Source organism: Durio zibethinus, chromosome 27, assembly GCF_047325235.1.
Source record: "Durio zibethinus cultivar Kanyao isolate XHJ-2024 chromosome 27, ASM4732523v1, whole genome shotgun sequence".
NCBI lineage: Eukaryota > Viridiplantae > Streptophyta > Magnoliopsida > Malvales > Malvaceae > Durio > Durio zibethinus.
In genome coordinates, this window is record NC_143188.1 from 14,801,980 (window position 1) to 14,818,369 (window position 16,390).

Here is a 16,390-nt window from a genome sequence, read left to right on the forward strand (position 1 = left end):
AAAAGGATTAGGATAAACTTACCATGAACTTATTCATTAAAAAAAGTTAGCAAAAAAATTCTAAATTTAAATGAAACAATAATGTTATATTATATAAAAAGAAAATTATCTCATATATTGTAATTAATTGATAAAATTAGTAGTATATCATAAATAACTTAGTAGTAATTCAATAATAATTTAGTATAAATAATTGATAACTTAATAGCTAACTATTGAAAACTTAGTAATAAATCAATGGTAATTAGTAAATGCATAATGATATAATAGTAAATCACTAAATTTAGAAATAAATCGCCAATAATGTAGTAATAAGTCACTTATAACTTAGTTATATATCAATGATAATTTTATCGTAAATCATCAATAACTTCATAATAAATTAGTTATAATTTTATAATAAATTATCAATAACTTGTACTAAATCATCAATAACTTAGTAGTAAATTATTTATAACTTAATAGTAAATCATTAATAATTTAATAATAAACCACTGATAGCGTAGTAATAAATTAGTAATGACTTAATTGTCAATTGATGATAAGATTTTTTATATTTGAAGTTTTTAGGGATTGAACTCTAGTTACTAGCAAGAGTAAAGTAAAAACTTAGTAATAAATTAGTTACAATAATAAATTAGAGTTAACTTATACGTAATTTATTGATAACTAAATGCTAAATCACTTATAATTTAGTTGTAAATCAGTAATAACAATAAATCAATAATAACTTAGTAGTAAATCAGTTTAGCTTAATAGCAAAGTCTAGATAACTTCATAGTAAATTATTCATATTTTAATACTAAATTAGTAATATAACTTAGCATCAAATCATCTATAACATGTAGTAGTAAATCATTACTAACTTAGTAGGTTTTTTTTTGGTTAAATATTGATATAGAGCTATATTTTTTAATATGTCTAACATATTTAATTCATTTAAAAATTTATACTAATTGCCATTTAATACTAAGGTATTGAGTTATAATATTTGTGGATATTTTTCACATATATAAATAATTAAAACAATATTCACGTACCAATTACTATAACAACATATTTTTATTAAAAAAATCAAATTTTGAAGTGAAAATTTGAAATAACTTTATCTATATTTGTATGACATTGATTGTCTATTTGATAATATTTTAATAGTAACTAGATTAATGCTATATCTTTACTAAAATAAATTGTTGTGTTTTATGGTATCATTTATAACATTATAGCAATTATACAAAAAATTATTGTCTTTAAATATATTTTTAAAATGAAAGAGAAAAATAATGAGTCTAAATTTATTAGAAAATACCATAGAAAAATTACCTATTAGTTATTTTCTCAGGTACATAATATTTTAAATTAAAATATATGATCTACTAATACTAATAATAGTATGAATTCTATAAATTATAATTTTAAAACAATATTGCTTAAATAATGAATTTTTTGCATGACTTATATTTAATATATAATTAAGTGTTCATCGAATAATGAAATTACTCCATTTTAATTAAAAAAGAGTTCAAATATTAAAAATATATTCACTATCAATTTTAAAGTCTAAGATTTAAAACATAGTTTACCTTTAAAATATATCTTTTGATATTTGTCTAAAATAGATCATATCTTATTAATCTTAAAATTATGATATTTCATTATTTAACAAACAATAATAATATTGAACCAAAGTTAATTGGAAAAAGTATTTGAATATTTAAAGAACTGCATTAAAAACTATTTGATTAGGATAAGGTATACCTTTAAGTAAAGTTTGTTATTTAAACTCTTAGTATAACATATTTTAGTAAGTTTTGTATATTTAACTACTTTTTAAGAAATCAGTATTTAATACTAAAGGTAGTTTTAGTCAATATCTCTTATAAATACATAAATAAACATCATGATTATTACATCAAGATACTAATAGTTTTTATTACTTCATATCCTTTTTTTAGAATATGTTTACAAATTAATATTTTTAATTAGTAAAATTCATGTAAGTATACATTTTTTTACTATAAAATGAAATTACAAAATGATTTATATTACATAAATAAGTACATGTTTAAAACAAAAGTTAGTAATGAAAAAAAATTATATATTTACTTTGTTTCAAGTAACAAAAACTTTATAACAATTTGATTTCAAATCAAGATAATGAATTTAAAATTTTAATTGCAAATATATGAAAAGTAATAGTTTGAATGAGTTCAGAAATGATCAATTGACTAAAAAATTTATAAAATTGAAGTTAAAAGTCCACCACTAAAAAAGCTTTAAAAAGCTCTAGAAAAAACATAACATAGAGAATAAAGAAAGTACAAACTCCAATTTAATTGTGATAGAAGAAAATCTTTTATAGTTGAAAAAATTTTAAAATATATATATAAAAGAATGAAGATGATGACTTAACACTAAAAGACTTAAAAGAAAACTTCTAAAAAGAATCAAAATAAAGAAAGATTAAATATTTATTTGTTTTGGAATTTTAATTTTAATTTTTTGTTATATTTATTTTTTTAAACTTAAATTTACAATTTTAATTTAATTTAGTATGATGATAATTATTTCGATTTTATTATTATAAAGTACCAAAATTATTATATTATATTATAATTATAATTTGGTTAACAATCACGTATATAGCACGTGGAATAGAACTAGTACATTGAAAAAAATATGTTAAAAATATTGATATTGAAATTATGGTACAAATATTTTTAAAATATGAAATCACATTAAAAATAATTGTAAAATTTTTAACAATTATGAGTGAATATGAAAATTTTAATTTTTATTAACATTATCTTATTCTTATTTTATTTTTAATTTAATATATTTAAATTAAATTGATAAAATTTTTAATTACGTTGCTAATAATTAATTCCTTGTAAGCCAACTACCCAACCAAAATCGAGCTATTCCAATATTGATGCAGAACAAAGAAGATCGTTGAGCACGAAAAGCAACAATCTAAATGACAAAAAGTTGGAAAGTGCACAAAAGTAAAAAGAAATGTGACCTGTTTCGTTCCGTACAAATTAAACACACTTGGGTTGGTTTCCTTTCCATTTAATGGTTTATGCTTCGGCTTCCGATTCTACATTTGTGTTCTCAGTTGCTTCCAATTCAAAATCTCCCATCTGTTTTCCTACATATGGGCGTACAAAGAAAGAACGAGGTTTGGATTTTGAATCTCCAGTTTTTAGGTGAATTGTTAGGTTTTTAAACTCAAATTTATTTCAGTAAACTTGTTTAGTAATATTTTTATTTAGATAAATTCGTTTAAGGGTTTTTTTTTACTGTCTATAAATAAGTGATTATATTTAAAATTAAGAGTATTGTTTCATGAGACACTTATAAGCTATTATTATACATTAAACCATGTTTATTGACATTTTTTTATTAAAAAATCAACCACTATTTATTAATTTATCATTTTTAAAATGATTATCAAATACAATAAAACAAATATAATTAATTTTGAAAGGTAATATTTGATGCAACAATATAATTATATACACCCCATATGATATTGAAAATATATAAAACCCAAAAATCTGCTTCATTTTTCTCCAAGATTTAGAATAAAAATATATAATTATATGCTTTTATTTAGTTATTGATTTTTTTGCATTAAATTCAGAATTTGAATCTTTGCAAATGAGTATAAATTTTTCTTTATGGCACGGTTTTAGACAATTACAATATTCATTACCACTTTATATGCATGGCACCTTTTACTTGAAATATTCAAACTTGTCACTGACAATCATTGACCATATTATTACCACTAACAATCTCTTCCATGTAGCAATAATTTTGTGGTTTCTATAGTTTCATATAATAAATTTTTTAATTTAAAATTTTAAGTTTTTATTAAAAAAATATGAAATATGCACTAATAAAGTCCACAATTATAGAGTAAAAGATAAAGTATTTTGAAATATTGCTTGTAAAAAAGGTATAAAAAATTAATTTTAAGTGAAAGAAATTTCAATTATTTGGATTCAAGCAATATTTAATTTTTTTAAAATATCACTATTAAATGAGAAATGATAAAAAAAATCTTTATTTAAACTTTTTTATAAAGAATCAAAATAGAAAATCTAACTTATTTGTATTGTCTGCTTCTGAACCTTATGCATAGAAGACTAACCGAAACAATAATGCAGCTATTTGGCATGCAAAATTAGGCCATGTTGGATATCAGTAATAGAAGGAAATCGCGTCCAAGCAGATGGTTGATGGCGTTCCTATTCTGAAAAGCATACCTCTAGACTTAGTTTGCCAAGGATGTCAATTTTGCAAATCTCAACGCTTGTCTTTCAATACATCGCAAAATCAAAGATCAAAATCTTTTGATTTGATTCATTGGACTTGATAGGACCAACCAAAACATCAAGTTACAGCAATTATCACTACATGATGATTTTTGTTGATTATTTTTCCAGATTTTGCTTGGGTGTATTTTCTGAAGCAGATGATGAGGCTTTCGACAAGTTTCTTGGGTTCAAGAAGTAAGTTGAGAAGGAACTTGATGTTCAGAGCAAGTGCCTAGGAACAAACAATGGGCTCGAGTACACGGATACAGACTTTCTAAAGTTTTGTGGAGAGAATGGGATTCAAAAGTAGATAACATGTTGAAAGACTCCTCAACAAAATGGAGTTGCTGAAAGGAAACTTGCACATCTCTCAAAGACAAGTTTGTTATGGATACATAACAAGAATCTCCCTCGATAATTGTGGGTTAAAGCTATCAGTTGCTCATGTGATGCAGTGAACTATTTACCTCCGTGGCAACGTAACCAATCTCCCTTTCAGCTTTTATACGATAAGAAGCCAAATGTGAGTTACTTGCGAGTTTTGGGTTCAGTTTGTTATGCTTTTGTTTCAAAAAGTGACAGAACAAAACTAGATCCAAATGCAAAAAGGCGTGTTTCTACCGGTTATGATCAGCATCAGAAGGATTGGAGGTGCATGATCTAGAAACCAAGAGGTTCACCACCTCTCGAGATGTGGTATTTGATGATGTTTCACTTTCCTATAAAACCTTAGAAAAGATTGAGTCAAACATCAAAGTTAATGATGTTGCAAAGTTTAAACTAAGCCTACATGACGACTTTTTCAATCATGAAGAATTCCAAGAGTCTAGAGAAAGGGGGAGCAGCAAAGAAAAAGGCTGCAACAACAAATTTGAAAGTCAACAATAGGAACAAGAAAGAGATGATCAGATTACGGTCTAGCCGAGAAAGAAAGCAACCAGCTTGGCAAAAGACTATAAAGTCCAAGCAAATAAGTCCACTATAACCCAATGCTGTTTTATAGGTCCAATTGACTCTCGTGAACCTACATGATTTGGAAAGGCTAGAAGGCACCTAAGATGGGAAGTAGCAATGCAAGAGAAAATTTCAGCATTCATAAAGAATAATACATGGGAGCTTGTGCCAAAGCCCAATGACATTGAACCAGTAACATGCAAATGGGTTTACAAGTTTCAGAAAAAGGAGGAAGGATCAGTGGATCGATACGAAGCACTTTTGGTTGCTGGAGATTTCTCGCAACATTATGGACTGGATTATAAAGAGACATTTAACTCAGTTGCCAAGATGACACCCGTCAGATCTCTCATCTCTTTGGCTGCCCATAAGGAGTGGAATTTGTGGCAAACATCAAAAATGCATTTCTTTATAGAGAATTAGATAGAGAAGTGTTTATGAATCAAACGCATGGTTTTGTCTCTAAGGAATTTCATGTTTCAAAGATAAAAAAAGAGATTAATGGAATGACACATATCTCTTAAGCCTTAAGGTGTAATAAAAAATATAAAAAAAAACACGTAATAGTCTTTTTAATTTAGCTTGTAAAATTAAAAATTACACTATTAATATATCAAAAACGAACTCTTATTCTTCGGTGATTAGAACTTTGATCTTGTAGGATTGTTACTTCTTTGATTAGAGTGAAATATTCTCTCATTCTCTCTGTTCGCGGATATAGACTTTTATTTATGAATAACACTTTCTTTTATGTGCTTGCTATCTTTACTTTGAATTTAATTAGTTGAATTATGTTAATCTGTTTAAACCCCAATATTTCAACAAGTGCAAAAATACAATAGGTCATCTTCAAATGAGTATAGATGGAATTTGTTGTTTTATATGCATTAATTGTCAATGGATTCTGAAATTAACTAGGTAAAAAATAATTAAAAGGAAAAATATGAGTTGCAGAGCTTGCCTCCGATTCGAGCTCTATTCCTGCTTACTACATCCCATGCTTTGAATAAAATTCTCATTTAAAATAAAAAATTCTTATCAGTGAAGTATTGGAATTTTAGTTTCAGTGAGCATAAATCAAATCCAGAGAGCCTCGTTTACAAAAATAAATAAATAACAACTTGGTTTTGTTTGACAATATTCTCAAATTGCCTGTTATCAGCGTGGTCCCATATCATTTGAAACTGTATCTCAAATTTTATATCAACCTCACCTGGCTAGAAAGTTTTTTTGATTAGCTATTGACATAGTTTCTAATTTTTAATTGTGAACGATAAAATCGAAGAATTAACCTATAGACTCCACTATGTAAGATCATTACTCAATTATAAAAAATATTAAAGTTGTTTTCAATTTCCATCCCTCCAATGAATTTCTTTGATCTGTCCTATTCATTTGGTGATTTTGGAATAACATTTTCTAGGAAACTTTCATCGAAAGAGTAACAATCCAAAAATAAAATATAATAGTAAATGACAAAAGTGAATAAATTTTTCTTAATTTATATTAAAAAAAAAAGAAATAACAACTTGGTTTTTTTTATATTATTCTCACGTTACTTCTTATCAGGCTGATCCTATATTAGTTGCAATTGAATCTCAAATTTGAAATCCCTCTCATATGGCATAAAAATTTATTTGTAATTGTGAACGATGGAATCAAATAATTATCCTATAGATTTCACTATGTAAGATCATTACTCAATTAAAAAGATTTGAAAGTTGTTTTTAATTTCTGTCCCTCAAATGAATTTCTTTGATCTGTCTAAATCATATGGTGATTTTGTGATAAAATTTTCTTGGGGAAGTTTCGTAAAAAGAGTAACAATCCAAAAATAAAATATAATAAACGAGAATAGTGTAACAATTAGGTCGCTTTTACTTTTTATTGTGTGTGTGTATTTTTTTTTTTCCAAAGAGAATGAAAATGAGAAAACAAATAACAAAAAGCAAAATCGTTTGAGAAACGAAGCTTAATTTTTTCACATTGATTTTACCATATAATACAGACACCATAGAGCATAGATTTACGGTTCAAATGTCCAAAGTTGCTAAGAATTCATCTCAACAGACAAGTTTGTTCCTAAATAATAGTACAAACATGAGCCATAAGGTGTATAAAAAACTTTTTCATCATTTAATTTTTAAATAGATATATCACAATCATATAAATCCATTTGATAAGTTTAAAAAAACTTTAATATAGTCTATATATGGAAAAGTAATTCTGAAAATTTAATAAAAATTTGATTGGTCAAATACAACGTTAGGATTGATAAAAATATATTTACGGAAAAAACTATCCTATATGCATTGCAGTTTTTAGATTTCGTAAATGAGGATAAAAGATTGAAAAGTTCCTCATTAGAGTATTTATATAAATTTTTTGACCTATTTCTGAAGTTGAAAATTTTTTTCTAGCGATAGTAACGTATAGAATAATTTTTATATATAATCATGGATATTGGTGAAACTTTTTATTGACTAAAATGAAAATTATATTTACTATATTTTAAATATTTCTTCTTCTAAATATTAATGAGATTTTAATTTGTAAACAAGAGTTTTTATTTTCATAAAATTTTATTATTAAATGAATTTATTTGACAAATAAATAGTTAATGTTAATATGAAATTTCTTTATCTTTATAGTTCCAAATATACATTAACGTTAATTTAATATATTTTGTACATGAAACAAACTTCACATATTAAAAGGCATTTGATGAATTTTAACTATTTATACAATAGGCAATTATATGTTCAATATATAATAATTATTTAAAAATAAAATAATATAAATATTCAAATTTAATGAATGTAATAAAAATACTAATGACGGAAAAAAAAACCAAAATAAAATAAAAACGTGTCTTTGGAGCTAAATTCTAATATAAATTATTCTTGCTATCATATTTACGGTAGAGATGTATGGAATCTATGTTTTTATATATATTGTGAATGCATTTGGATCACTTTATTATCTATAAAATGATTTAAGTTAAAATAATAAAATGCGAAGGACAAGAGCAAGTTGAATTAAAAAAATAATATTAAAGTCTACATCACATTGCACCCACTACGCCGCCAAGTTATTTTAATGAAGCTTTTTCTTGGAAGGTTCCCGGTGATTGTAATGCTCTCAATAAAGAATACATTAATTTGAATAGTAAAGTAAGGAATAGTAATGACCCTTACATTGTAATTCTCAGATGGATGTACTAAGTTTCCAAAAACCATTTTCTCCAGTGCATTTTTCTGTTTGACTTTCCATGGCTACCAAAAGTTTCTCTGAAGCATCTTCTTCTCGCTTTAAATGGAACCATGATGTCTTTTTAAGTTTTAGAGGCGAAGACACTCGGAAGAACTTCACAGATCATCTCTACACAGCTTTGGTGAGAGATGGAGTGATTACCTTCAGAGATGACGATGAACTTCCCAGGGGAAAAGACATCTCCTCGGAGCTCCTCAAAGCAATCGAAGAATCAAAACTTTCTATCGTGGTTTTCTCTAAAAACTATGCTTCTTCCAGGTGGTGTCTTGATGAGCTTGTCAAGATTATTGAGTGCAAAAACACAACAGGCCAGTTTGTTATTCCTGTCTTCTACGATGTTGATCCATCTGAGGTCCGGCGACAGATCGGAAGTTATGAAGAAGCTTTTGCTAAACACGAAGAACGGTTTAAAGATAAGATGGAAAGGATTAAAAAGTGGAGAAAAGCTCTAACAGAAGCCGGAAACTTATCCGGTTGGGACCTTCGAAACATGACAAATGGGTAATATTTAATTTTTAAGATGAATCATCCAAAAAATTCTAAAATGTATATGTATATGTACATCTTCGTTTTTAAATAAAAAAAATTAAATGAAACTAATTTTAATTGCTAGTTAGTGCTATGAAAATTATTATATGCGCCTAATTTTAAATTATTGTAGTCAATTTATATCTTAGTATAAATTGTTTTTTATGTTTGATGATTTAAACCTTAAAATTAAGAGTAGAAATTCTACACAATCTATATATACCTGAAAAATGTCTAATTTATTTTTGTTGTAAAGTTGTTTGTTTGAAGTGTATAATGACAATATATCATATATAATTATTGTAATATAATTAATCAATTATAATTTAGTTTTAGCATTATGAAGTGTCCATCAAAAAATTATTTAAACCTCATTTTAAGTGATGAACTCTTAGATATTTTTTTATTATAATTAATTAATTGTAATATTGTAATAAAGAGAATTATAAAAATTAAATAATAAAAAATGGGTGTTTACTGATAATCAAATTTTCTTGTGCTCTTCTTCTGTTGTTTCATCCCAAATAATTTCACAGGTATGAATCGAGATTCATCCAAAAAATTGTCAATGATGTTATCAGAAAATTAAAACGTAATGACTTGCACGTCGCCACTCACCCAGTAGCTCTAGAATCACGTGTTAAATGGGTGATGAGATTATTAGATATTGGATCTGAAGAAGTTTGCGTAGTGGGCATCTATGGAATGAGTGGGATAGGTAAGACCACCATCGCAAAAGCTGTCTACAACCTAATGGTCTGTGAAGGATTTGAAGGATGCAGTTTCCTTTCAAATATTAAAGATGACTCGCAGCAACCTAATGGTCTTGCTAGGATGCAAGAGAAGCTCCTTTCTGATATCTTGAATGGGCAAAAATTCAAGATAGATAATATTGACAGGGGTGTCAATTTAATCAAGGAGAGGCTTTGTTGTAGAAGAGTTTTAATAGTTCTTGATGACTTGGATGAGTCAGCACAATGGAGACCATTAGTTGGTGATCGGAAGTGGTTCGGTCGAGGAAGTAGGATTCTCGTCACAACTAGAGATGAACGTTTGCTGACTGAATTAGAGGTGGATAAAAGTTATAAGGTTGAACAATTGAATCATGAGGAGTCAATTCAGCTTTTAAGTTGGTATGCATTTAGGAGGCCTGCTCCAGAAAATGATTACTTCGAACTTTCCAACAGTTTGGTGGAGCATGCTCAAGGACTCCCCTTAGCTCTTGAAATTTTTGGTTCTTCTTTGTCTAAAAGAAGCCTACCAGAATGGGAAAGTTTTGTGGAAAAATTACAAAAGGCACCTCACCAACAAATTCAAAAGAAGCTTAGGATAAGCTTTGACACACTAGATGATGATTTATGGAAAGCCACATTTCTTGATATTGCATGTTTTTATGTTGGGATGAATAAAGATTATGTGATGACAATACTAGATGGTTGTGGATTCTTTCCAAAATTTGGTATTAAAGCTCTTCTTGAAAGGTCTCTTATAGCAGTTGACCCACAGGATCAAAAGCTACAAATGCATAACCTACTACGAGACATGGGAAGAAAGATTGTTCATGAAGAATCACCATCTCACCCTGGATATCGAAGTAGGCTTTGGTTTCATCAGGATGTTGTAGATGTATTAACGAAACACATGGTAAAATGTTAAATGCACTTTGTAAATAGATCTAAAAATGCACTAAATGCTATACTTAACTAGAATTAATAATATTTTTTATTTGTATTTAGGGGATGGAAGCTGTGGAAGGTCTCAGCTTAGATGTACCAACACTAGAAGATGACCTTATAATCACCCAAGCATTTCCAAAGATGATCAACTTAAGATTGCTGAAAATCGATTCTGTACATTTCACTGGTTCCTATGAAAAATTTTCTAGAAAGTTAAGATGGCTCTGGTGGCATCGATGTCCACTAATGGTTTTACCGCCCAACCTTCATCTAGAAAACTTGGTTGTTCTTGAAATGCAACACAGTAGTATCAAAAAAGTTTGGAAGGAGACAAAAGTAATTAATATCACTCGCAATGCTATGTGTTTTCTCTTAATTTTGATATTTTAGATTTTTTTTCTTAGCGCATATTATGGATTTATTGTTATATTCTTTTTCTTGTTTCAACAGGCTCTTCACAAGCTTAAAATACTAGATCTGAGTTATTCGGTATACCTTGGAGAGACACCAAACTTTGCAAGACTCTCAAGCCTACAAAGACTTGAACTTGAAGGTTGCACAGGTTTAGTTGGGGTTGATCAATCTATCGGACATCTGGAAAAACTTGAATTCTTGAATTTGGCAGAGTGCAAGAACATAAGTGAACTTCCAGACAGCATTTGCAACTTAAGGTCTCTTGAGACAATGAACCTCAATGGCTGCTCAAAACTTTGTAGTTTGCCAGAGCATTTGGGCAAATTGGAAGCTTTGAGAAAGCTTGTTTTAAGTGGATCTGCTATTACTGAGTTGCCTTCCTCGATCGGACTTTTGAAGAACCTTGAAGATCTATCTTTGGCTGGACTTAGAAAAGAGTTACCTTCTAAGTATTGGTTCTCATACTTTTCCTCATGGATCTCACCAAAAAGTAGTGTGGGTCCTTCTTCTTTACTGCTACCTGCAACGTTCTCTCAGTTAAGCTCATTAAGCGAGCTTAATCTTTGTGACCTCAACTTGTCTGACCATGAAATTTCCATTGACTTTGGGAGCTTCTATTTTTTGAGGAGTTTGAAATTAGGGGGAAACAACTTCTGTAACCTACCTGCGGGAATCAGCAACCATCCAAGGTTAGAGAGCCTTGTATTGAATAACTGCAAAAACCTTCGATCCATTACAGAGCTTCCTAAAAATTTATGGATCTTAGAAGCAAAGCAATGCACATCAATTGAGAGATACCCAAACTTATCAAACATAGGTGATCGTTTTGATAGTATCCGAATTAGTAATTATTGCAAAATAGTTGACATTCAACGGTGGGAGTTTTACCCAATTCATCGATGTTGTTTTAATTGGATAGAACCAGATCTTAACAACCCAAAGGTCTTTCTCTATCTCTCTGTATATACATACAATGTATATTATCATGCATGATAATGTTCATAACTAGTAGTATTTCTTTGAAACAGAAGTCGTTTACTTCCAAGTACAAGTGTTTGGAAGCTCACTTCCCAGCAAGAGAGGTGCCAGATTGGTTCGACTATAAAGAAATTGGATCTTCACTACTGGTTTGTATGCCTTCAATCCCGATTGGTTTAAATCGAGGTATGATTGTGTGCGCAATCTATTCGGTCAATGAAGAATGTAATGGCGAAAGCACTTCTGAAGTTTCTCTTACCATATATTTTAAGAATAAAACAACGGGCTGTGAGGCTTTTGTTAGGTCACATGGTTCCCTCGATGGGAATATATGTCAAGATCATGCGTGGGTGAGTTACGTGACACCTAATTTTTTTATTGATGATGAAAACAATTTTATCTACGTTGTAAACTTTGACGAAGGAGATGAAATTGAAGTTTCAATTGAGCCGCATGGTGGAATTTTTGTGAAGAAATTTGGTATTCATCAGCAAATTCATGGGTAGATGGGGTTAAGTTTTAAGAGCCTTCATTGTTGAGACCAATATTAATTTTATTAGTTGTCAATATCATAATAGAGAAATATTTTCAGAAATAAATTACATCTTAAAGATTTATTTGCATGATTACTAAGAAGTCAATGATTGAATGATAGTTTAACTATATATATTGAAAAAAAATATGTTATAAATATTGATATTGAAATTATTGTAAAAATATGAAATCATGTTAAAAATAATTGTAAAATTTTTATCAATTATGAGTGAATATGAAAGTTTTAATTTTTATTAGCATAATCTTATTCTTATTTGATTTTTAATTTAATATATTTAAATTAAACTAGCAAAATTTCTAACTATGTGGCTAATAACCAATACTTTATAAGCCAACCTCCTAGCCAAAATCGAATTATTCCAATATTGACGTAGAACAAAGAAGATCGTTGAGCAAGAAGAGGAACAACCTAAAAGACAAAAGATTGGAAAGTGCACAAAAGTAAAAGGAAGTGTGACCTGTTTCGTTTCGTACAAATTAAGCACACTTGGGTTATTTTCCTTCTCATTTTATCGTTTATGCTTCGGCTTCTGATTCTACATTTGTGTTCTCCCTAGCTTCCAATTCAACGTCGCCCATCTGTTTACCTACATATGGAAGTACAAAGAAAGAATGAGATTTGGATCTTGAATCTTAATTTTTTAAGTGAATTGTTAGGTTTTTTTAACTCAAATTTATTTCACTAAAGTTGTTTGGTAACATTTTTATTTTGATAAATTCGTTTAAGGTTTTTTTTTTATTGTCTGTAAATATGTGATTATGTTTAAGGTTAAGAGTATTGCTTTGTGAGATACTGATAAGCTATTATTATACAAGAAATCATGTTTATTGACATATTTTTCTATTAAAAAATCAACCACTATCTATTAATTTATCATTTTTAAAATGATTACCAAATACATTATAAATCAAATAAAATTAATTTAAAAAGATAATAATTGATGCAACAATATAATTATATGCACCCCATATGAAATTGAAAATATATAAAACCAAAAAATATGCTTAATTTTTCTCCATGATTTAGAATAAAAATATATGTAATTTTATGTTTTTATTTAGTAATTGATTTTCTTGCATTAAAATCGGAATTCAAATCTTTGCAAATGAGTATAAAATTTTCTTTATAGCATGATTATAGACAATTGCAATATTCATTACCACCTGATATGTGTGGCATCTTTTATTTGAAATATGGCTCTGCCTCTGCATAGATTATAATTCACCAGAGTGTAGGATATTATATGTCTCTCACCTCAGACGTATCTCTTTCAAACTGAATAAATGAATTATGATGTCTATTTCTTGCATCATCTATCTTCTATAACGATAAACAATGTGGTTCCGATTGTAGCATTAGCTATTGAGATAGTAGAATTTTATCGTACAGACATATTTTAACTGTTCCACTTCCATTATTTTAACTATTTCAATCAGATCTGGTCGTATCTATGCGGTTGACACACGAAGAATCCCAAGGCTCCCCCCTTGCATAAAGTGCTGCAGCCTGAGGATATTGTTATGAAGACAGGCCTAGCTTATCCCCACACATCCCACTGCCTTGCCCCTGGAGATATAATGGTATCACATAGGCAAATTAATTCAGTACAAAAAACCCTTCTTTTTAACTTAATTGTTAGTTGGTAAACTTCTTATCTTCTTTATAGGGACATCGTCTGAGAGGGGGACCCCAGATGATCAGTTGAGCTTAGATGGGATGCGGCTATATGTAACCAACTCACTGTTCAGCAAATGGAATCGCCAATTCTATCCTGAACTCGTGGAGAAGGGTTCCCACATGTTACAGATTGATGTTGACACTGAGAAAGGTGGTCTTAAAATAAACCCGAACTTTTTTGTTGACTTTGGTGCTGAACCTGATGGCCCTTCTCTGGCTCATGAGATGAGATATCCAGGTGGTGACTGCACTTCAGATATTTGGATTTAAGCACCCTGAACCAATTTAGCAGTGAAGAATCATCCTTTATTGTAGTAGGAAAAAAAAATCAATGCAATTCCAATTACAATGTGTTGAGGCAGGATCATCTGGAAAGATATAACGTATGTATTCATAAACTGTAGATCAGCACATCTATGTAAAATTATAAACAGCTGAAAGTAGTCAATAAAGAGTCCAAATTGCATTAATGTATGATGTAATTCTCTTTTTTAGCTTTTAGGTATTGGAAGTGTTAGGAAAGTGGGGTCCAGCCCCATATAATTGGGTTTGGACTAATCAAAGGCCATAGGCTTTGGTCTTTCTTTTTATACAAAGCCCTAGCTACTTAATAAAAATATGTGAGGTTGTTTTAAGGTGAAAAAAAAGAAGGTGGTGCCGAAAAACTAAAAAAAGAAAAGAGAAAAAAGAAGCCAAGAAAATAGAAAGAAAAGGAAGAAGGGAGAGTTGGTTGAACGAAAATCTATCTATAGTCTGATTGAGTTGAAATTTTGTCAATATGTTTATGATTCAAAGTTCTACATTCTAAACGATGAAGATTGGGTTTGAGGCTCTTTAGAAACAAATTCAAAGTATATTTGTTGAGTCACCTATTTGGTGAGATTTCTCCAATTGTCTTTTTAATTGTTGATTAGCTTTAGTTTTAGTTAGAGAAGAATTTTGTATATGTATTATTTGATAGTGGAGTTTTTTTTTTCTAGTGGTCCATGGTTTTTCCCTCCACATTTGAGGGTTTGTCATGTAAATCTTGGTGTGCTTTATTTTTCTTGCATTGTTAATTATTGATTATTGTCTATTACTGTGGATTTATTGTGTTATATTGCTTCTACGTTGTTATGTTTATTGCTTCAGGCCCAACAAATGGTATCAAAGCCAGTTCTAAGGGTGCTAGCGATGTGCCACCGAGGACGATGGGCCTACGTTGGAGTGGGAGAGAATATCACGGTCCTAGAGAGGAGCTATGAATCCTACATCGGTTGAGTACTAGAGTTGATCTTGAGATATAAGGGTTCACACCACCCTCTTCTTGTGAGGCGCCTCTTGTGGGATAAAATCGTAAGGCCAAAGAAAGATCAGAGCAAATAATACCTCACAAAGGTGTGGACCTTAGGCTGATCTGAGACGCTGGATTAGTGTATGCCTAGGTCCTAGAGCCTCACGGGCCTAGAGGTTGAGTCTTGGCCTATGACAAGTGATATCAGAGCAAAGGTTATTTTGAGACATCGATATAAAAGTAGCCCAAGACAAAAGTAAATTCTATTTGAGATCATGGAGGGTGATACACGTTTCATGATAAAATTGACAGCATCAAATTATTCAATTTGAAAGCCTATAATGAAAAATTATTTATACTGTAAAGATTTGTATGAGCCGGTATTAGTGATTCGGCTAAACCAACAGATATGAAAGATGAAAGCTGAGAAAAATTAGGTAAAAAAATGCTGGCTACAATTAAAAAATGGATTGATATCAGCATGTTCCATAATGTAGCATAGAAGATAAATGCCCATACTATTTGAAAAAAATTACCAGCATTATATGAGAGAAAAATAGATATGAATAAAGTTATACTTGTTAAAAAGCTTGCAACTTTATAGTATAGGGATGGGTGATCAATTATAAAGCACTTGAGTGATTTTCAAGACATATTTAATCGGATGACTACTATAGAGCTTAAGATGGATGATGAAATGAAGGCGTTGTTTCTTTTAGGGTCATTGCCAAACAGC

At 29.3% G+C, this 16,390-nt stretch overlaps 1 protein-coding gene across 1 annotated transcript; it reads left to right on the forward strand.

The window, feature by feature from the left end:
- The first annotated feature begins 8,550 nt into the window (after nt 1-8,550).
- On the forward strand, nt 8,551-12,706 carry LOC111279481 (disease resistance protein RPV1-like). Its single transcript, XM_089756686.1, has 5 exons — nt 8,551-9,053; nt 9,617-10,724; nt 10,817-11,092; nt 11,207-12,112; nt 12,199-12,706. Exons 1-5 carry the CDS (start codon nt 8,551-8,553, stop codon nt 12,652-12,654), a joined length of 3,249 nt encoding a protein of 1,082 aa, XP_089612812.1. The 3' UTR covers nt 12,655-12,706.
- The last annotated feature ends 3,684 nt before the right edge of the window (nt 12,707-16,390 follow it).

Coding starts and splice junctions, on each gene's coding strand:
- LOC111279481 (XM_089756686.1), top strand. CDS start 8,551: ATGGCTACCAAAAGTTTCTCTGAAGCATCTTCTTCTCGCTTTAAATGG. Junction 9,054..9,616: donor CTTCGAAACATGACAAATGG/GTAATATTTAAT, acceptor ATAATTTCACAG/GTATGAATCGAGATTCATCC. Junction 10,725..10,816: donor ATGTATTAACGAAACACATG/GTAAAATGTTAA, acceptor ATTTGTATTTAG/GGGATGGAAGCTGTGGAAGG.